The sequence below is a fragment of the Aplysia californica genome, unplaced genomic scaffold (genome assembly GCF_000002075.1).
Source record: "Aplysia californica isolate F4 #8 unplaced genomic scaffold, AplCal3.0 scaffold00120, whole genome shotgun sequence".
NCBI classification, from domain to species: Eukaryota; Metazoa; Mollusca; class Gastropoda; order Aplysiida; family Aplysiidae; genus Aplysia; species Aplysia californica.
Window position 1 is genome coordinate 1,142,531 of NW_004797390.1, and position 23,235 is coordinate 1,165,765.

The following is a 23,235-nucleotide window of genomic DNA, read 5'->3' on the forward strand; positions in this document are numbered from 1 at the left end:
TCTGAGGTAGTGAAATACTAATTTATGTGTCAGAAGATTAGAAATGCCAGCTTTATGCTTAGTATGCATAGCTAGACCAGAAAGTGTATTATAATAAACGTCTTTATGCATCTCTTTCTGAAACGTTTAGGCCTTGTAGATCAGAGCAACTTAGATTTACTTGAGCATTACAATTACTGTGATGTAAATTTTCTTTATAAGTTAGAGGCAACGAGCCACAAACGCCATTTACTATCACAGGAAATTCTGAATTTATGATCTCAGGTTCCAGAAATGGATCTGCCTCTGGCCTCTGTCTCTGTCCCTTTTTGTCTGTCTGTCTGTCTGTCTGTCTGTCTGTCTGTCGGTCTGTCTCTATCTCTGTCTCTTTCTGTTTCTGTTTCTGTTTCTGTCTGTCCGTCCGTCTGTCTGTCTATCTGTCTGTCTGTCTGTCTGTCTGTCTGTCTGTCTGTCTGTCTGTCTGTCTGTCTGTTTCTCTCTCTCTCTCTTTCTCTCTCTCCCTCTCTCTCTCTCTCTTCCTCTCTCTCTCTTGCTCCCCCCCCCTCTCTCTCTCTCTCTCTCTCTCTCTCTCTCTCTCTCTCTCTCTTTGTCTGTCAGTCAGTCAGTCAGTCAGTCAGTCAGTCAGTCAGTCTGCCTGTCTGTCTTTCTGCCTGTCCGTCTGTCTACCTATCTGTCTATCAATTTGTCAGTCTGTTTCTGTCTGTCTGTCTGTCTGTCTGTCTGTCTGTCTGTCTGTCTGTCTGTCTGTCTGTCTGTCTCTCTCTCTCTCTCTCTCTCTCTCTCTCTCTCTCTCTCTCTCTCTCTCTCTCTCTATCTATCTATCTATCTATCTATCTATCTATCTATCTATCTATCTCTCTCTCTCCCTCTCTCTCTTTCTCTATGTCTGCCACACTCTCTCTTTCTCTCTGTCTTTCCTACTCTCTCTCTCTCTCCCTCCTCTCTCTCATTCACACACTCACGCGCGCACACACGCGCACACGCACGCACGCACGCACGCACGCACGCACGCACGTACGCACGCACGCACGCACACACACACACACACACTAACAAGTGCAATATATTGATATAATTATGTATATCTTATATGAACTCGTCTCTTTTTTTAACTTTTATTTCAAAATGGGCGTTACCATGACGATGTGCTTCTCATTACTCAAACTTAGCTTAAAACCAGGTGAAATTAAAATGAAGGATGCAACGTCAACATTAAAGTTTCTTTTAAATAAATTAAGGTCCGAGACCAAAACAAAACAAAACAAAAAAATCGTCGATTATCAAGGCCACAGGGAAAGCGCGAAGTGGTCATGCGTTTATGGTAAGCTTAATCATTATGCTGTCGTTGGGTGAAAAATGATATCTGCCTCTGACCAATTAATTGAAACAACTCAAAGAGAAGAAGGGTGGGGTGACATTAATTGACCACGCAATTTTTTTTTTTGCTTACACATCAAAACAGGTACCGACAGGCTTTCATAATTTAGATTTTTTGCTTGATGCTTTCGCAGACGGGCTTAAATTCTGGGCTCCCCACGTCGTGCGTCTCCTTCAAGTGCCGAACCTTTAGCACCTGTAAGATGATAGTTCAGAAATGGTGAGTAAATATAGCGGGTGTAGTTATAACACCTTTTATGTCTATTTATAAACACATTTCTGTGTGGAATTTACAGAAAAATGTTGATTGAAGGCATAAAAAAATAAAGGTTTTCAGTTTCCAAGGACTCCCAAGCAATGAAATTGACCAAACCTCAGCAGCCATTTTCTCGTTAATTTTACCTCTGAAACCGGGCGACCCCCCATCTCCTTAGATCGCAAATATCTCGACTCCTCTTTAAGACAAATAGGTTCTTTCTTAAATCGAAAGCAAGGAAAATGAACAAGCTTTAAGATGATATCAATAACCCCACATGCCTAAACAAACAAACAAACAAAATAAATATATATATATACCTGTAGGCATATATATATATACCTGTAGGCATATATATATATATATATATATATATATATATATATATATATATATATATATATATATATATATATATATATATATACATAAATGACGAACGCCTGATTCCACAGCGTCGTGACACTTACGGGTGTATTACACGTTCAGATAAAACTGACACTTGCCCTTCCATTTTGAGAAAAGAAAATGATCTTCAAAATCCAGCAAGAAAAAGAGCCATTCGCTAGTCATTTTGGTATTGATAAACTAGGCTGGTTCCGAATTTGGTATTATTTTTTTTACATTAAAACGCAGCTAAGTTTCCCTTAAGTTTATAAACGAACATTTTCTCACAAGCCGGAGGCAGACAGTCCTCAGACCGGACACACAAAAATCAGGCTATGCGTGGTTCTCGTTGCGGCCAATCGGTCAGACAGTCTGTCACGCTTGCGGCCCGGTGACGACAATTTTGTTGTTGTTGTTGTAGGCCTAGGTGTTTCACAGCGTTCACAACTGCATAAGGTCATATGAGCGCGCCGGACACATTAAACATTTTCAGTTGGTAAGTAATTTAGAATTTTGCTCAGGTGGCTGCCGAAGTCTCCTCTTATCGATTTTGGACCACCAAGGGACCTTAAAATTTAACGTGCGCAACTTTCAGACGGGCCTCAGATATTTTTCGCCCTTATCCGAGAAGGTTATGTTTAGATCTTACTTACAATAAGATCAGGGGTGTGGCTGAAAGACATCAATAATGAGTTAAAGAATAGCAGTTGAAAGGCTGCACAAAGAGTCAGGAGCCCAGAGGAGGGGGCAAAGGATGTGAGGGATGGGGGCAGAAAATAGAGACGACAGCAGACGACAGAACATTGTTAGAGAGTTGGAAAGGATGTGAATGTAGAAAATTACAATTTAGGGAAGAATTTTTTCCCGTTGCTTTAGAACCCGGGACCTATTGAATGAGAGGCGAATACATTGACCACGACACCCCCTCCCCCTCCCTCCCGGACGACCAACTTTTCATTTATAAACTTATTTTTTATCACGATTGCATCATGCCATTATTTTCATATCACAAAGAGGACGGACATGACTGCATGTCAGTTTTATCTGAACGTGTGATACACCCTTAAGAGTCACGACGCGGTTGAATCTGGAGTTTGTAATTTTTTTTGGACATGTTAAGCTATTGATGTCCTCTTAAAGCGTGTGATCATTTTCCTTTCTTTTGAAGAAAAAAAAATACCCATCTGTCTTAATTTAAATAGAAGTCAAGATATAGAGAATGCAATTAAAGGAGATGAGGATGGACGGGAAAATTAGGGAGAAAATGGCTTTCAAATTTTGGTGAGTTCCATAGCTTGAGTCTTAGAGTCCATTATGGAAACTGAAAATTTTCCTTTTTTTATGCCTTTAACCAACATTAATTTTAAGTAAACTACACACAAAAATGTGTTTACAAAACGGCATAAAACGCATTTAGCCAGAAAGTAACTAAAAAACTTTTTTTTTAAATTGCCAAACGCCCCCTCACTCCCTCCCCCCCTGTCTCTGTCTGTCTATCTGTCTGTCTGTCTGTCTGTCTCTCTTTCTCTCTCTCTCTCTCTCTCTCTCTCTCTCTCTCTCTCTCTCTCTCCTGCTGTCTACACTTTTGCCAAAGAAAAACGGATAATATGCAATAAAATAAAGAAAATTAAATAATGCGAATCGCAGTCCTCGTGAAAGGAAAAGGCGATAAAGAATTATTACATCAGCGTTAGCGTTAGCCGTCAGAGTGATTACCCTTGAAAGGTGAAAGGCGAAAGGAAAACTTGTGGAACGAACGAACAGTTGTGGTGACAGTGAACAGTCAAAACAGAAAGCCAATCCTTCGGAGTAAGTATGCGAGAAGCTATTGACAGTGGCATTTACATGAGGTAACTGGAGTACAACAATAATGAAGGTATGATTTACGCTCAGTTTATTTAATTATGATTTTACAGTTACTCTACTACTAGATAGATCTAGATTAGAATCTATATATTCTAGATGTGTATGCATGCATGTGTTTGTCGTGTGTGCGTGTGGCGTGTGTGTGCAACTTTGTCTTTGTTCGGGGGGGGGACCTCAGAAGAGATTGATTTGCTAATTATTCATTTGACCAGTCCTGTCAAAGACGGCCACCAGTATAAAATACGGCCACTTTTCTCCTTGACAATGGGTGTCTGTGGTTTGACTGCACACACATTTACGAGCGTATTACTATTAGACTTAGATCTATATCTAGATCTAGTGCTGGGCGAGTGGCAAAACCCAGTGCCGATCCGGTACTTTTTCGGCCCTGGGTCCGGTACTGGGAGTGACACCAGGAGGTGATGATGATGTCACAGACCGTGCGTTTCGTGTCTCGCCGCGATCAGCGCCGCCCGCACCCCCCCCCCCCCGCCCCCACACACACACACAAGTCAGAATTGGAGAGGCGAACTGTGATGCAAAATACCTTTGAAGTTTGCCGCCTCGCGGGATTAAACTTTGCATGCAGAATTTTTAAAATAATTATCGCTGCTAAAAATTGATTTCATTTTCGGAATCACCGTATCAAAAATTCAAAGTGGCTCGCATGGAACTTGATGTGTGGCCTATTTAAGTTTCGAAGTGATTATTCGGACTCGAGTCCGAATATGAAAAAATGTTATTCGGACTCTGATTCTTGTCCAGCATGACATCACTTCCGACTTCCTGTGACTCGTGAATCCGGCTTCCTGTCCTGCCTCACTCGTGACTCGCCTCAGGCTGGGTAGAGACCGGGATCACTTCGGGCAAAAAGGCGTTTTGTGCAGGAGGCGAGTTTTAATCTTATGATGAATTTGAGGCCGGCCTGAAAAGTTATTATAGCGCTTCTAATAAATGTTTATTTATCAAGAGGTCATCAGAAGCAATTAAAGATGGCTCGTTAGCATGTGTCGGGGTCGGATGGGCGGCCTGCACACGTGTGGCTGTGTGCGTGTCGGGGAGGGTGGTGGGGGGCACTATCTGTCCGGGCTTTGAACGTCGCATATGCGTCGGTCTTTTTCCCCCTGGCAGCTGATCATTATTACAATAATTTAAGCTAGTTTTGACGTAGATCTACGCAATGAATACGTAATAAATTGTGCGCTGGTCTATGGAATCAAAAGTTGCCGTATGATCAGCTCTACACACAGCAACACAACTTTTACTTGGTAAACAATCGATATGACACAGGCTTGTGTATTTGAACGAATCGGTCTTTTTTTCTTTTTTTTACACAGCCCATAAAATATGCCAGGTGGTCTGCTAATCTTCAATTTTACCTTTTTCTACAACAAAGAAAGTGGGAAACGGGGGGGGGGGGGGGGGGGCGTATCAATGAGGCGGCGGGCATTGGATCGGCAGATAAGGTGTGGGGGAAATTAAAAAATGGCGGAAAGTTGGAAGCACTGAACGTTAGATCTATAGAACGAAGACACTTCCTTTTTTCCGGACCCGAGTCCGAATTTAATAACATTTTTTCATAGGTCATATGAGCGCGCAGGACACATTAAACATTAAAAAAATTTCAGTCTGTAGGAAATTTTCAAATTTAAACTTTGCCCAGATGGTGGCCAAAGCCTACTTTTATTGAATTGATTTTGGACCACCAAGGGATCTTAAAATGTGCAACTTACACATGGGTCCTCCGAGATTTTTCGCCCTTGTCCTAGAAGATTAGGTGTAGATCTGTCTTACCAGCCAGAAGATCAGGGGTGTGGCTGAAAGACAGCAGTTAGAAGGGGTCAAGGAGTAGCAGTAGAAAGGCTGCAAAAAGAGTCAGGAACCCAGAAGAGGGGTGGGGGCAGAAAGTGGAGATGAAAGCAGACGACAGAACATTGTGCTATAGAGCAGGAAGGGAGGTGGAAGGAGACAATTTTAGAAAAGAAAATATTTCCGTTGCTTTCCGGATTCGAACCCTGTACCTTTGAGTGAGAGGCATACACCTTAACCTTTAGGCCACGAGAGCCCCCCACGTATTTTTATCAAGATCGGGGGTTTTATGGGGGCTCCTCCCCCCTTATAAAACACGGGGGGTGGGGGAGTTTCAGGGGGGGGCATGTCCCCTGAATTAAACCATGATTGTAAGGCATCGTGGTGAATTCAGGTGCTTGTCAAAATGATGAAATCGGCATTTTTTGGCCAGTTTGGAAATATTTTTGAATATTTGTTTTTTGGCTCAACACCTTGTATGTCCATTCAAAATCACTTTTATGTGTGTTGATTTTATGGAAAAACATTGATGATTAAAGGCACAAAATATATGTCATATATTTCAGCTTTCAAAGACTCTTTAGCGGAGTTACTGTTACCAAACTTTAGCCGCATTTTCTCGCTAATTTCACCACTGAAACCAGGCAACCTCACTTCCTTCAATTGCAGATGTCTTGAGTTCTATTCAAGATAGATGGGTATTTTTTTTTCATTGAGAGCCAGATAAATAAATCAGCTTTCAGATGATACGAATAACTCCACATGCCCAAAAATTGATGAGTGCCTGATTCCACCGCGTCGTGACACAATTTGATGTTTTGTTTTTTGTAATTCAATTAAGTTTGATATCTCTTGTTCGCTGAGAGTTAAGCATCATATCGGCTTGCGTGTCGAAAAGTAATTGTTTAGAACCAGAAGTAATCGTCGTAAAACCAAAACCCACACTCCATAGAGCTATGGTTGGGGCCAATTGCTTTTTTATTGACTATTTCCAGCTGTGTATGCTAGGCTGTTTCTGATTTGCATTTTTATATGTCCATATTCCACTTTATACTGTAATAGTAATAGTGGATTTTTATCATCAGTGGTACTAGTACTAGTCATGTGTATGTGCTGCAGTTTTTTTTTGTCTAGAGAGTCTTTTTTAAAATTCTATGCCTGTTTTACCACTTATTTTTATTATGAAATGCATATTAAGCGTCTTGTTGAGATGAAAATGGACTAAATGTATAAAATAAAAACAATTTACAATGCAGCTCTGCAATATATGTGTTAATTGCTTTTATTTCCAACGATCTATTCAAATTTGGGCAATTTGGGTGTGTATAATTTACTACCGCATGATTATTCCTTCCAGATTACCATTGTATTATAATGTATGGCTCCCTAGCCCCCCTTTTTTCAATTAATTATTGCGTCTCCCCCCCCCCCCCCCCCCCCCCCCCCCTTTTTTTTCAGCCCATTTAGTTTTTTTCTAGGGGGGGACCCCAAAAAAAAAGAATAGAGAAAAAAAAAATGGGGATTTTATTCCTTTTCGCCCCCCCCCCCATTTTTGGTTTTTTAAGTGGGAGGGGGATTTTCGAGGAAATAAAAAATTTTAAAGTGCCTTTTTTTTCCCACAAAAGAAAAAAAAGAGAAGGGGGGGAAGTTGAATCTTACCTAACTTGAGTACCCGAATTCTCGGACTCTGAATATAACCCGGGCCAGGGCAGGTTTCCCCCCCCCCCCCCCCCCCCCCCAACCCTGTTTTTTCCCCATCATTTGATGCTTTGCTCTTGTAGTTAAAAAATTCTTCTAGATTATTAAGATTGTGTATCCCACCCCCCTAGGTCTCTATGATCAAAAGAGAGGTACCATGTGGTGTGGTGTATGTGTTATATATAATATTATATCTTTTCTAATTAAAATTCACTTAGGAAGGTGGTCACATACCATACATTAAAACGCAAGGCAGATACATTGATCTGAAAAGTTACAATCATCTTTTGGTGATTCTCACTTTAAATGAAAAAGTGACTTGCTTTGGTTTCAACCCTGTTACTTCTTCCATTAATGGCATAGTATTTTGAAATTGTAACATCACTGAGTAATTATGTATTATATTCATTTATTTTTAAATGATCTTTTCAGAATAATGCCAGTTGATGTGAGTTGCTTCCTGAGGACACAAAGCAGTTTCCTGCTGAAGCAATAGCAGCACGTTCACATCACAGTTGGCGAAGGTGTAGAGGCTAAGGAGTCGTACCTTTGCATGCTACCTTGAGGAGTCTGTCCCTCAACATGAGCAACGGTCATGGAGCTATGGAGTTTGTTCTTGGTGGCCTGGCCACCTGTGGGGCCGGGTTCTTCACTAATCCCTTGGAGGTTGTGAAGACTCGGATGCAGCTGCAAGGAGAATTGAAAGCCCTCGGACAGTATGCTGTGAGTTGTTAGAATTTCATGATTTTATTAGCTTATTTTTTGCTGTAATGAACAGTAATGTTTATCTTCAGTTCTTTGAGAGCATGATTTTGTTAGCATAAATGTCATATAAAGTATGAGAAAAAGTGACATTCACTTCCATAATTTATCAAAGAATATTTTTTTGTCAACATATAATTTTGTGACATTGAAGCATAGAGTAGCAAAATAGTCATGAACAAGGGAAAAAGACAAGAAATACTTTCTGCTACAAAAGGCATGAAATCAATTTTACATGAACTGAGGATGGCTCTTTGAGGAAAGATATTCTGCTCTGTGGTATTTAAGTTTGTGTGTCTCTTTTACAAGTGGCACACAACCTGACTAAACTTTGCATTTTGTGGCGTGCAGTTAAAAAAAAATATACTTGTATGATTTTGACAAAGCTGTGAAGCCTGAAATTTTTACATCTGCCTTATTTTATTTCAGGTTCACTATCGTAATGCGCTACATGCATTCATCACAATTGCCCGTTCGGATGGACTCTTAGCTCTCCAGAGTGGTCTTGTTCCTGCAATTTATTATCAGTTTTTTATGAATGGGTCGAGACTAGGAACATTTCAGGTCTGTTAACATACATATTAGCACTTTGTTTTTGTAACGTATTTTAGCTTGTCTTGTAATGTATTGTTCATTTGTTCATCTATCGATGTTGTAAGGTTTTTTTCCTGCTTTGCTGATTCGGGAGGGCCCGGGGACAAATGTACAGATCATTTGTTGGCACTAAAATCAACAAATTTAAATTCTCTCCATCTCTCATTGCTGTGGGATTGTTTCTTCCAGTATGGTCAATCACATTTTTCAAAACCATTTCACACTGCTTTTGATGTCGTTTGATTTGAACTGTTCTTGATTATTTTTGTATGCATATATGAGTGTTGTGGCTTTCATTTCTTTCCCCTTTTTAATTACTTTTGAACTTTAACCCTAACGGCCCTAATGGTGTATGTTTCCCCTCTTGAGTCTCCTTCCCCCCAGGCCCAGTCACACACGCACACACACACACACACGCACGCACGCACTCACATAATATATATTTCTCATAGGGTGCTGGCCACATAAAAGGTGCTGGCCACCTGAAACTCATTGTCATAATTTTACTGTAATCTATCCCATTGTCTTTGAAAAATGTTCTACATTTTATATTGTAAAACGCCAAACAAAAGCGGTAAGAGATTTTGCTGATGTCTGAAGAAAAAAATGATAGAAGTGACGGTGAAAAATAGCTCAGTGCTGCAAGGATAATTGTAAATTAGGTGAAAATACACATTTTCATTTGCATGTATTTGCAATACATATTATTCACCACAGTAGATTTATTATGTTGTCTTTAATTTACTGATGTTCTGGAGACTCTAATGTTTTTTTCCTGACTACTATTTTTAGGTATCTGGGAAAAATTCCTATTTTTGGTCATGGAATGTTGGGAAGGTTTGCGTGCGTAATGGAAGATGTTCACCCCTAATCTGAATTTGTAGACGGTACTTGTTGAATTTTCCCAAATAATTTTGAGACTGCTCCCATAGATATTCTTGTGCTGTATTTCAAATTATTTACTTTGAAGACTGAGTTGATGCTACTCTTGGTTTTTTTTACAGCTTCAAGTGAATTGGGGCTTAACAAAGGATAAGAACGGAAACCACAGTTTCCTCAGAAGTGTACCTGCTGGTGCATTTGCTGGGTGTGTTGGTGCTGTTATTGGAAGTCCTTTTTATTTGGTAAGTAATGACTTTTAAAATACTTATGTGACAGTGACACTTCCAGTGTGTGTCGTTGTGAAATATGTTAGAGTTTGGTATTTTTTTAATGCATACTTTCAGTTTCTCAAACATACGTATTCAGATATCATCTTAAATTTAAAGACAAAGCAGGACATGTTAAGTCAGTATCATTTTCAAAAAAGCATTAAATTGAAACTTTTAAATGTATTTTAAAAAATCCAAGGTGGCTTGTGCTACTTCTATTTATTTATGGATATGTGTTTTCTCAGACCATAAAAATTTGATGCCTGAAAGAAAGTGATATTATGACATGATGATTACTCTCTTTAATCTATTCAAAACTGAATGTAATAAATGGACTTCATAACTTGGCTTTATTTACAGTTCTTGCTGACAGTGCTACACATGTTAAATTCTATGTCATTTCTTTGCCATCACAGATAAAGACACAACTACAGGCTCAAGCGAATCATGAAATTGCTGTAGGACATCAGCATCCTCACGAGTCCATGTCTCATGGACTTAAAGTAAGTTTCAGGTTCTTTTGTTCATAAAAAGAATGGGCTGAGAATTATTTATTTCACCTGCTCTATGAAGATTCTTCACTTTTACAGTCAAGCATGGGTATCTCGATCCCTTTGTGGGGGGTTGGAAAATGTGTTTTTCCACACCCGTAATTTTAATAAAATGCAACACTGAAAAATAAAAGAGAGATATTGAAGAAAATCAAGGGAAGTAACCATGACATTTTCTTTTCTTTTCCCTCCTGAAAAGTATACCGTCTCAAAAAAAAGATAGAAGAGTGGATAGTGCATGTGCCTAGTTCGGTGTCGGAGCGAGAGAAAGGAAGGGAGTGAGTTGATGAGCGTTATGACAAAAAAAAAATTAAAATTGCTCTTACGTCAGATGATGGTGATGATGGTGAACTAACACTGGTCAGAGCACACCACTTATCCTTCTTCTATAATCACTTCCCGATCTATTCCTTCATGTGCAAATTACCACACACACACACTCATATACACACAAACCCAACCATATTTCCCTGGAAGTCGATAATGTTTCTGAGTGTTCTAGGGTTTGATGCAGTAGTAATAGTAGTTAAATGCAAATAGCATGCTGTAGAGCATTGATGCACGCTGTGTATTGGCAATTATTATCATTATATTATTTAATTCACACGCCACCCGGTACCCTCCGGGGCAGTGCCACTGATTGTAGTGTCTTTAGGTCATTCCCAAAGGGGGTACATTTCTCGTTCAAGCATAGTAGAATTGTAAATGGGCTGACTCATGTCACGCTCATAACTGTGCCTGCTCTACAACAGGGAACTGCTGCTTTTTCTTTCCTGATACTTACTTTTGTCATTTCTTCTACTTCTTTTGTATGTTTGTCACTCTCTTGTGACCTGCTATTTTGGGGTGCCTTGATAGTGGAAGCTGACCTTGTGCTGTTGAAGCTAGAGAGGTGAGCAGTCTAAGTCTGATTCCCTGTAAAGACTTCTCTGTTGACTCCCACCCCTTGGCGCTCATATGATCTTATGCAATTGCGAGCGTCGTAAAACCCTCTACTATAAAAAATAAACATGCCACCCGGCCCATTACAGCGGTTGCACCAAACTGCCTTTGATCACACCCCACCACCAAGCACCTTCTAGTGGGTGGTTGGCTGGTGCTCTGGTGTGGTTTGCTCCTTCTTTCCTATCAAATATCTATCGTCCTTTTCTCCCCTCCTTCTATTTTTGTGTTTGTTACTCTCTTATAACACCTCTAATCTTTGGCACTTGTATAACCTTATTGTGTTGCAAGTGCCGTAAACCTCTTACTAAAACTAAAACAAACACCCTGCCTCACAGTACTGCTAGATTCAACGAAGCTCTAGTCCAGTCCTAACGCCTCGCGCACACTACAAGCAATCAATGTGCGGTGATATGCTTCTATACCAGCAGTGTGTGCAGGTATTGTGTTGCCTAGGACGCCAGCCTGGTGGTCTCATGTAACCCGATACTTTCAATGACAATGGGTGTGTTGTTTCCCATCTTGCGAACAGGGCAATTTGAATTTGATACAACTGGGGGAAAATTTGATCAGGTTTTTCAAGATGGGCTGTTCGATACGTCCATGCGGGTGTTCTAGAAAAGTGCTGTCAATATGGTGGCTCGGTTGGGGGATGGCATATTGTTGAAGCTTTCCAAGAATTTGAGTTTTGAGTGTTTGAATCATCTGTGCTTGACTGACTGTACTTTGATTCTTATCTAGCATAGATCTATGAGATAAACTTTTTTAGACATGGAATTTTGTGCACATTTTCCAGGAATTTTTTTGGGGAGCAATTTTTCCTCATCATCGGGGCTGATATAAACTTCTGTTTCAGGCTGCTGATGACCATGGTAGAGGAACATAGTTTTAGTAATTTTAATAGATGTAAATGCCACATATCATATCAAAGAAAATTGCATTTTGTCACAAAATATTTTTGTCCTTTCAGACCATTTACAAGTCTCAGGGATTTTTGGGCCTGTGGAGGGGAGTGAGTGGTGCTGTGGTTCGTGTCACGGTTGGATCTGCATCGCAGCTTTCCACGTTTTCTGCCGCTAAGAACTTTATTGAGGGCACAAAAGTGAGTACATGGAAATATATTACCCCCCCCCCCCCCCCCCCCCCAGTACCAATCATTTGGGGCAGTTCTTTCCCCTCAGTACTATTCTATTAAGGGTGTTTTGAACTTAATCCTGTCACTTAATGTATCATTCTATTGATGCCAAACGTGGCTTCTTTCGCAGTTACCTCTGGCTGTTATCCACATGTCCTTCTGCTCATAAGCTTCTTTCCTCATTGCTCTCTGCCTCAAAGGAAAAATATGGTTATGAGGCTCTCTTTTGCCTCCAGGTTTATAATTTTATTAAGAATTATTGCTTAGAGGGGCTCCTCTTAGTTTTATAAAATGGTAAGAGATAGAATCCTCAGAGGGAATTTCTTGAACTTGTGTTGTTTGGTTGACTGGGTCCTGTCATCTCGAATGTTAAATATAGAGGTCCTGTCTCTTAAATAATCTACTGCTAACAGCCTTGAAAGGGGCTTTGAACCTAAGCTATTATTATAAACCATTAATTCACCTTTTTCTTTTCCCTTGCACCATCATCTAATAAGTATTTCAACACGTTGCAGTAAGTGCCTATGTCCTCTCGGCTCTTTTACAATAAATTTGAAATGTCTGAGTACAAAGTCAAATGTTAACTAAAATTTTCATTTTTCTCTTTTCTAAAGGAATTTATCCTCCCTTTAATCCTGGTGTGTGGGTACCAGTTGCTCTTTCTTCAAACTGACCTTTTTGTTCAGTGATATGTCAACCCCAAAGTAGATGGTTGGCGGGTGCTTGGGTGTGGTTTGCTCCTTTCCTATCAAACAACTGTTGTTTTTTTCTCTCCTCCTTCTTTTTTGTTTATGTTATTCTCTTGTAACACATTATCTATTCTTCGGCACTGATAAGACCTTATTGTGTTGAAAGTGCCGTATAACTCTTTCTAAAACAATCCAGAATATCAGTACTCATACTCATGTACTATGAATAATCTACTTCTTTAGAATACCATAGTTATTCACCATTTCACAATGATTGTACCACATAGTTTTAGGCGATGCACCTTATCTGGTTACATCCTTATATATTTCTTTTTAAACTATGCTAATAATTCATAGTGTATGGAGGTCTTGCCAATGGAGAATGCCAACAGTACTAACAATTACTGAGTAAATGCAAAGGCTTCTGATTTTTATTATGTTGTCGACTGTGTAAGGAAAACAAGAAATAAGAGTGGGAAAGAAGGAATTTCGTATAAAAAGGGAGTCATAAAAAGACTGAATGAATGTATAAACCAGACGTGAAAACAGGTAATCTAAAAACCTGTATTTTTTTAATAAACTGTATACATAATAATAAATATACATGTGTAAAAAAGCACTCAATGTATCAAATTAATAAAAGAAATATAAATGTAACTTGACTTTTTTCAGTAAAACAAGTTACATGATATAAAGTTGAATGAAAAAGGACAGTGCCATGAAAGATTTAGGGTATTGTGAGGCTACATCTTATTATGCTCCATTACTTGCTTTTAGCATTTGTAGCCGTTGTTAAAAAAAAGGTATTATAATAGAAGTTTTACGCCCTCTCCTTGACATTATTAAGACAATTCAGGAGGTGGGCTACTCCAACCTTTCCTGTCAAGGCCAGCCCGGGCTGAGAGTGATACAACACCACTTGTGAAAGATGAGGATACTTGATATTAATTCTCCCCACATGGGAATAGAACTCACATCATCTGCATGCAGTGGTGAAGCATCTGACTGCTATCATGCCACAAATGCTGGTGTAGCCATTTTTAAGTTGTTTGCTGTAATACTCTGATAGTTTGGATAACTGGACTAGCCCTCCCATAAGTTTTATTGCTCATGTGACCTGTAAATAGGTCCTGGTCTAGCAAACGGAATGCTTCCTCTCTTCCCTCCCCACCCCTCCGTCCTCTGATATGTCTGTGTTTAGTTTGAATATCTTGTTTTCCTCCCTCTGTGTTTTGACCACCTTTTGTTATTAAAATTCAGTTTGATAAGAGATAATGGAGCATGTATTAGTCTCCCTTGGTTGTTGTGTGTTCTACACAACCTCACTCTTAGAATTTAATCCACATGGTCTTTGATCAAATTCATCTCCTCTGTGTGTACTGAGCTTCTGTTCTTTTCCATACAGTCACTGCTGGCATAGCCAAACAGGCTAAACTACAAACAGGGGGACTGAGACACATATGTAAAATAATTTTTAGGAGCTGGAACTGGGTCAAACTTCCTTTTGTAGGTGCAGTGGTCCATGGAGTGTTGTTCAGACCAGCTGTGGTTTGGTGGGTGTTGTGATATGGTTTGCTCCTGCATTCCTTTCAAATATCTATGGTCCTTATCTCTCCTCCGTCTTTACTATTATATTATATGTTACTTTTCAGCACCACCTCTAATCTTTGGCACTTATACGATCCATTTGTGTTGCAAGTGCCGTAAAACTCTTTCGTAAAAGTAAAGAGAAGCTGTTGAAGATGTGCTTTCTCTTGGGAATGTTTAGCAGCTGGCGGCCTCTGACTCCCCGGAGGTGGCAGTGGGAGCAGTCTGTTGGGTGGGCTGGGGTGGTGGGGTGGTGGGCTGCTCCCGTCTGTGGCGCTGCTCAAACTCCCTCATACGCTCCCACATGCGGGGGCCTCTGTCCCCTTGGTCGGGATGGTGACAGCAGCCATGGTTGTGGTAACGGTACTGGTAGTCCTCCCATCTCTGGTTGTGCTCGAAGGCCTTCATTCTGCCCAGGATCTCGCCGGGGCTTATCAGCTCGGGGATCCGATAGCGTTGTTTGATCAGGATGCCGGCGTACATGCCGATGACGATGCAACCGAATCGACCAAACATGATGACGATGAGGATGTTGTTGGAACTCTTTGCTTAATTAAAAGAGTGAGACTCGTGCTGAGATAGAGTTAGTTGGTTGGGCTGGATTTGTTTGGAGTATTTGAATGGGAAGTTGACGTATCCTCCAGTGATTGATTATATCTGAAAATGAGTACAAAAAGAGAACAGATGAGATGAAATTTTAAGAAAAAGTTCAGTTCATTTGTAGGTCGAAATTTTTCATTTGATTCTACTTGTAAACTACTATAAGCTGTCAACATTATTTGTTTCCAACTTTCAGTAATTGTAACTGATCGTCTTTTCATATCCCTTCACTTTGGAAGCCAGAGTGGACATTTTCCATTGTTGCCATTATCTTATGAGTGAATTGTTATCATTGTCATCATCTTTAACCAGGGTATTCTTTTCTGTCATTCTCTTTGTTTGACTATAGAAATTTTCTAGGCAAATGTTTTCTGGGTGGTTTTTTTTAACTCTTCCTATGAACTATAGAGATGAAGAATTAGTTTATGAAATTTCAACATTATATTACTTCTTTTCAAATACCTTTTTCTACTGCCAGTCTTTCAGAGAATTAATTCTGAATGATTTGTACCCTTTTTTTTTGTGTGATGTTGTGCTAATAATGGGCACAAAAAGTGATATTGATGTCTGGTGCAATAATAGGCTCTTTGCCGTTGCAGGCAAATGTGTTGGATTCCCACCAGAGGAGGTTTATTTTATCGAGTGTGTCCATCTTATTCTTTGGTTGGAATACAGCACTGCCTTAATTAAGCTGACAAAATGCCTTTTTTAAAATCTAGGTGCCAAATTTTTTTAATTTGCTAAATCGAAAGCCTGATCAGTTACCTTACTTATGTAAAAAAAAAAATCAAAGTGAAACTGAGACTAGTTTCTAAAAATAAATTAAAATTAAAATTTCAGAACAATGCTATTAATTTTTTAATGGCTGTGGTGACAAAAGGCCTGTTTATCTCGAAACTTCTGTGAATAAAAAAAAAAAGGCATTTTGTCAGCTTATGGCTGTATTCCTTTCAATCTTGGCTGGACCTAACAGATAGGGTCAAAACAGCCCGCCTCATAAATGATCACAGCAATTTCAAGGGAAAATGTTTAGTATAGTGGATTGTTGTAGATTAATAGGCCGTCAAATGGAACAGTTGTCAGTAGACTGATTCAGTGGTAGTAGATCACCTGTTACAACAGAAACGTTGTGATAGACAGTTAGGTGTGGCGCTCTCATCGCTGAGTTTACAATTAGCATCATAATTGTATACATTGTAGGCTACATGTACTACTCACCAGGTTGTCAGGTCTAATGAAATATTAGGCTTTTCTTTGTCTGCGGGGTCTGTTTGAAGTTCTGTCGTCTGTATACTTTAAAACTTTCCTCTTTCTCTCAGTTCGTGCTTTTAGCTTTTGGTGCAAGGCCGCTTGTTCCTCTTTGAGGCTATGAATGAAACGATTCAGCCTCCTCGCTCTATTTATCCATCCCAAATTCTGATGCAAGTTGTACGGGATCATTGCTCGTCCAGTCGCGACGTGTGTTTTCTGAAAGGCAATGAATCTCTCGCAATAATTTACCCTATTGGTTGAGGCTGATGCAAAGGCTCTCGTAGATTTCCTCCCAGCGTTATTCAATATTCAGTAGCCTATTCAGCCCGTTCATTCAAGCCTGGCCTACTCAAGCGCGATAAAAAGCGACCGCTGCCGCGCTGCGAAATAATAATTATGACGAAAATAGACCAACGGGAATTCCAGCCGAGTTTGACCCAGTTCTCGTTCGTTTGCTGTCGGTTGGTGTCGGTCACCATCTCCCTTTGACGCGAGTCGCACATTTTCACCCGATATATTCTATATAGGCCCTTTTCCTTTTCCCCATAAATTCTAATGATTGACATGAATATTTTGTTTCTCCGAATACTTTATTGTGGGTGATTACTGAATGGTGTAGGGTGATGTGCTGGGTGTAGGTCCACATCACGGGTGATTGTCGGGTGCCTTGGTGGACTTCTTTGGTTTAGTTTGCTCCTTAATTCTCTTATCAAACGTCCGTCGTAACCTTGCTCATCTCTCCCCCATTTTCTTCGTGTTTGTTTCTAGTAACGGCTCTTATCTTCGGCTTTTATATGATTTTTTTTGTGCTGCAAGTGCTGTAAAGCTGACTAAATCTGAAAAAAAAAACCCAACTCCGAGGTTACGAACTATATTATAATAAGGCACTTCGATTAAAGATTCTCTACCGCGCGGTAGTGGAGGTCTTTGCTTCGATAGCCGTTTTCATCTCCTAGTCTGCAGCGTTCTCACTCATAACGCCCACACATATTTATGGAGGTTTTTTTTCTCCAATGTGTAGGTAGCCTACCGGTAGTTTTCTTTACTGCAGATGAAGGCTCTTTAAACATTTCTCAATTAGTAGCGTTTAGATGACTTCCTTCAAAGTAACATTTTGCAATTGGAAATGATTCCTTTCTTTAGACCGTTCAACTTGTCACATTCTTTTAGGTTTTTTTTGGTGCCGCCGGTGTTTGGAGTGCGCCACTGGTAGTGGTACATGTAGTAATAATAATAATTTATAGCATTTGTATAGCGCATATCCCCGCTCAACAACAGGCTCTATGTGCTTTACACTGTATTATTACCCCAGCAGACCATAGAACACTCCGAAACATTCTCAGCTTCCCGGGAAGCATACAGTGCAAGCAGCTGATTAAGCGCTGAAACACTAACAAACTCACAAGATCTTTCACTGTCTATAGCTGGGTACCCATTCCCACCTGGGTGAAGTGTGGACAAATTTGTGTAAAGTGCCTTTCCCAAGGACACCATGTCGGGCCCCTGACAGGATTCGAACCCACAACCTTACGGTTGCGAGTCCGAGAGCCTAACCACTAGGCCACCGACGCCCCTACTTCTTTACTTTCCCTAAGGTGTTTCTGCCTGTCTGTCTGATCTTTTCCCAGCATTAACTTTAAATGACAATTAGATTAGTGTGTCGATGTGCTTCTTTTTACTCAAACAAATTCAGGTACTGGTTTAGTAGACAGTCTGCTGCCCCACCTCCCAACCACGGAAGTACTATTGACTGAAGTTGTCTTTAAGCCGTTCCCAAAGGGGGGATATTAACATGTTCTTACGCACAGTAGAATTGTAAATGGGCTGATTTATCAATGTAGTGCTCATACTGTGCCGGAACAACATAGGGGAACTGCTGCTTTTTCTTTCTTCATCCTTACTGTCGTCATTTTCCTCTATTTTTTGTATGTTTGTCACTCTCCTGTGAACTGCTATTTCTGGGGTGCCTTGATAGTCGAAGCAGACTTTGTGCTGTTGAGGCTTGAGAGGTGAGCAGAGTAAGCCTGATTCCCCGTTTGGACTTTTCTGTTGACATCCACCCCCTTGGCGCTCATATGAACTTATGCAGTGGCGAGCGCGGAAAACATTACTTAAACAGTTTATTGCAGGACCAGTCTGACATCTGGTTCAGTGTTTGTGGGGCCTGATTTCTTGAATTTAGTCCGTAAGTGAATTTATTACTGCAACCCCACTAGTAAAGGATGATGCTACAAAATTTTCATTTTGTCTGTAGATTTTGCCCCAAATAGCTGGATGACCAAATCTGTTAAAGACACCCTTTTAAGTTCTCTTTGTGGGGGTCTTTCCTCTCAAACATCTATCATCCTTATAATCTATCCTTTTTTGTGTTTGTTGCTTTCTTGTGACACCTCTAATCTTTAGCACGTATATGACCTAATTGTGCTGCAAGTGCTGTAAAACTCTTATTGAAACAAACATAAGTTTTCTTTCTTTAATTCTCTGCAGGTATTTGTATTAAGCAGCTGGATCCCCATTTTTGTAGCCGCCTTTTTAAGTTCTCTTTGTGGGGGTCTTACCTATCAAACATCTATTTATCGTCCTTATCTCTCCTTTCTTTGTGTTTGTTGCTTTTTTGTGACATCTCTAATCTTCAGCACTGCACGTGCTGTAAAACTCTTATTGAAACAATCAAAATAAGTTCCCTTTAACTTTTTTTCTCTGCAGGTATTTGCACCAAACAGCTGGGTCACCACTTTTGCAGCCAGTATGGTGGGCGGCCTGGCAGTGACCTGTTTCATGACTCCGTTTGACGTCATCTCAACCCGTCTGTACAACCAGCCGGTGTGCGGGGCGGGGAAGGGCACCATGTACACCGGTGTTGCCGACTGCTTTCTCAAAATCCTGCGCTCCGAGGGGGTCTGGGGCTTCTACAAGGGCTGGGGTCCATCATACCTGAGGCTGGGACCTCACACCACGATCAGCCTGGTCTTGTGGGACCAGATCCGCAAACTGTACGTACGCTGGCAGACGCCCGTGCCGGGCGATGTGGCGATGAAACGGTGAGGGCTGGGCTTCTGAGGAGGGAGCTTAACCTTACTTGCAAGTTTTTTTTCGTGCATTCATGAAACCTTTTGAGTAGGATCAAGAATGAAATGGGGACATTACCTTCAGAGAACCACTGAGACTGAGTCACTGGGGTTCGATTAACACTTTGCGGTCACTTGCCATAATAATGCGACGGTGAAAGTCATCCGTTTCAGTCATGCAATGCAGTTCTGCGACAGTCCCGAGTAGTCTGTTGCTGCCTCTCTCGTGGCTTAGTGACCGCAAAGTGTTAAACCCAGGGCGAGAACCATTGGTGTAGACTGAGAGAAATTTAGATATTTCTCTAAGACTGCTGGGTTTGTGATGCTTAGATCTTACCTGACAAAATCAATTGGGACCAAGGTTTTGTGAAAATTGAAGGGGCCTTACAGCTATTATATTCCCTTCTGGACACTTTTATATAAAGCGCCAACTTTAGCTGGGAGGGGAGGAGTGGGTGAACCCAGCAGTAGACCAATGTTCAAGCTGTGGAATGCATGATAGCGACGGGTTTTATTGAATTGTATATGGCTTGTTGGATGTTTCAAACTTTTCGTTTCCTGAGTGAAATTTGGCGTCATGTCTTGTTTTAAAAAAAAGTAGACAACTTTGAAGTGTAATTTAAAAAATTACTGACTAACAAATTTGCGAAACTTTTGTGTGAGTGAACTTTCAACTCTTGTACTGATAGTTTTGGGTGAATTTACTGTATGAGTTGTGTGTTTGTGCATAGGTCAGTGGATCAACTGGTGAAAACATGCAGTATTGTTGGTATGATCTCAAACACATTACATGCACTGCCTATCAGTATGCAAAGGACGCATTGAATACATTTTTGAGGGTTTGAGTACTTAGTACTGTAGTCCATGTTCATGTTGGAAATAATGTAATCTCTATTTTTCTAATATTGCTTAAGGGCTTGCAGATGCTGTAGAAAAATTATGAACTTTCAAGACCGGGCTTGCCAATAATATTGATAATAAGAATGAAGTTAATAGTTCAATTGTAGTTATGTCCATTAACATAGTTACCTTTTGAGCATGTCTTTTGGAGTTGGCCTTTGAGGGGTTGGGGGGGAGGGGGGAGGTTTGTCCCCTGTGAAAACTGTGATGATGGAGATTTTAGTCAATGAGAATGTAGTTAAGATGGAAACTATGCGCAAACTGAAAACTGAAGGAGGGAATCAGTAATGGAGGGGTACCTATTGAATTTCTTCCAGATCACTGGAAATCCATATATAAATATAATATATATATACATATTGTACCTTGAGTCTTCACTATGGCTTGTAAGGTTTAAAGTTTAAACCTTGTTTTTGCAATTTTTCGTTCTCCAGCCTCTGCACTGGCACCAATGAGATTATCTAACTGGACTGCTCTGTGATGTGATTGTAAGATAGTAGGCTACTTCTACTACATGGGCACTGTTACATAAGAGAGAAATGCTGTTAGATTTCACAAATAAATTAGTATATTATGTATATGGGTCATTCCACAGTACTGCTTACTAAAAGTAACACTAACATTCAAGTTCGAAATTCAAAGTCAAATTTAAATACCTTTCTATAGCAGGTCTAAAGAGAAATGTCTCTTTGGCCACTCCTGAAAATTGTAGACCTCTTTGAGAATTAGGCTCGACAGAGTTACGCCTGAAATTTTGCTTTTCAAGTTGGTGAGGATTGTTACATACACAAACATTGACAACAATAACAAAATATTCAGACAAAATCAAATTGATTTGTTCTTGTGCTCATGTTTTATTTACCAGAAGACACAAAACCACTTGAAAGATTTTGACGTAAGAACAACACTGTTCAAGAAAATTGCATAAAATGGTGAGGGACATTACAGGAAAAATGTCAGGAAATTTGACTGTCACCATCATCAAAGTACACCTAGATAAAAGATAATGTCATCTTTTTATAAAAATATAAACATTGAGAAATCATAAGAAGACCCAAACTTTTTTCAAAATTGCAAATCACAAGGAAGGCAACACATTTTTTGCTAAATGGTGAGGAATGTTACTGGACATAATATGGCATACTTTATTCCGCTTGAACTTCTTTGTAGCAAACTTAAATGCATTATTTCTTTACAAGAAAGTAATTTGTAAAGCAAATGCAGTTAATGGACACAGTACTTTTGAAAAGAAAAAACTAGAACTGATGAAAAAGAGCTATTGAAAATAGAAAGTGAGGATTGTTACAATCAGGTCCGACAATAAACATACCGGTACTGCTCTCCACTGCCTTTTGAGATCCTATATATTTTACTGAGTGGAGAGTGGATGTGACAAAATTCTTTCACATACAGACTAATGATGTCCAATGGTATTTGACTAAGGACAAAGAAAAAAAGTGCAGCAAATAGAGAGCTGAATGGTTACAGTTTCGATGTCTGAAATTGAGTACTTGGGGCATTCTTAGCTGCTCTTAGACGTGAAGCTAGCCTTTACTGAATGATATGAAATTAAAAACGCCCTGTATAGTGAGAATATCACGAGACACATAGAAGAAATGCCTGGTATCTCGATAGGGGGACATAACGTAAACAACCTAAGATATATCAGACGACACAGTCTTAATAGCAGAAGATGAAGAATACCTACAAGATCTATTAAATGTCATCGTACAAGAGAGTGACAACATGGGCCTAAGCCTAAGTATCAAGAAAACTGAAACAACGGTGATAAGCAGAAAAACTCCAACCCCAACCAGCAATATCAAAATAAATGATACCTCCCTCAAGCAAGTACAACATTTTGAATATTTGGTGACCTTGATATCGACATCACACTGAAATTAAAAGCTACATTTCCCTAGCTAAAGCAACCTTCCATAAAATGAAATAGAGACTTAAAACATCAATCTGTCCCTGGAAACAAGAAAAAAGAGTACTGAAAAGTTACATCAAGCCAATCCTATATTATACTATATGGGTGCAAAGCATAGACAATCAATAGACAGCTGAAAAGAACAATTGAGGCAAGGCACCGAATGATGATGATACCGTATATGTTGACTCTGTGCGTGCTCATTCAAATTTGTAGCGGCCACGAGAAACTAACGCAGGAGGTTCAAGGGTGCCTCAAATGTCATAAATTTGTTTGACTGAGGTGTCATCAGGCTCCGGCCAGATGTAGAGGCCACTTCCTGTAGGCTTCATGTATCTTACTTGCACCTCTCCAGGAAAGGTCTTCTCCACCAGCACAAAAAAAGAAAGGATATAACAGATCATGTCAAATGTGTCTATTTGAAAGCAGTGGATGAATGAATCTCTATGTCGTGAGGTTAATGGGAAGAAAAACCTACATAATCCCAACTTTTGAATGCTTAAACTTTCATCAACCCCATAGGGCAGTGCTACTGACTGGAGTATCTTTAAAACCATTCCCAAAAGAGGGATATTAACATGTTCTTATGCACAGTAGAATTGTAAATGGGCTAATTTATCAATGTCATGCTCATACTGTGCCAAAACAACACGTAGAACTGCTGCTTTTTCGTTCCTAA

General features: G+C 40.0%; 2 protein-coding genes across 2 annotated transcripts; one reads left to right on the forward strand and one right to left on the reverse strand.

Annotated features, from left to right (window-relative positions):
• The first annotated feature begins 3,791 nt into the window (after window positions 1–3,791).
• LOC101864451 (solute carrier family 25 member 35) lies at window positions 3,792–22,604 on the forward strand. The gene is made up of 7 exons (XM_005096060.3): window positions 3,792–3,896; window positions 7,826–8,116; window positions 8,585–8,719; window positions 9,754–9,873; window positions 10,317–10,403; window positions 12,364–12,495; window positions 19,362–22,604. The coding sequence occupies exons 2-7, from the start codon at window positions 7,976–7,978 to the stop codon at window positions 19,698–19,700; spliced, it is 954 nt and encodes a 317-aa protein (XP_005096117.1). The 5' UTR covers window positions 3,792–3,896; window positions 7,826–7,975; the 3' UTR covers window positions 19,701–22,604.
• LOC101864216 lies at window positions 14,883–16,962 on the reverse strand. Its single transcript, XM_005096059.3, has 2 exons — window positions 16,623–16,962; window positions 14,883–15,461 (listed from the first exon to the last, which is right to left on the reverse strand). Exon 2 carries the CDS (start codon window positions 15,318–15,320, stop codon window positions 14,982–14,984), a length of 339 nt encoding a protein of 112 aa, XP_005096116.1. The 5' UTR covers window positions 15,321–15,461; window positions 16,623–16,962; the 3' UTR covers window positions 14,883–14,981.
• Window positions 22,605–23,235: the final 631 nt, after the last annotated feature.

What these genes read in the sequence shown, in the direction of transcription:
- LOC101864216 (XM_005096059.3), bottom strand. Translation starts at nt 15,320, where the DNA reads ATGTTTGGTCGATTCGGTTGCATCGTCATCGGCATGTACGCCGGCATC.
- LOC101864451 (XM_005096060.3), top strand. Translation starts at nt 7,976, where the DNA reads ATGAGCAACGGTCATGGAGCTATGGAGTTTGTTCTTGGTGGCCTGGCC. An exon ending in CGAGACTAGGAACATTTCAG is followed by an intron (nt 8,720 to 9,753) that starts GTCTGTTAACAT and finishes TTTTTTTTACAG; the next exon opens with CTTCAAGTGAATTGGGGCTT. An exon ending in TTGGAAGTCCTTTTTATTTG is followed by an intron (nt 9,874 to 10,316) that starts GTAAGTAATGAC and finishes TTGCCATCACAG; the next exon opens with ATAAAGACACAACTACAGGC.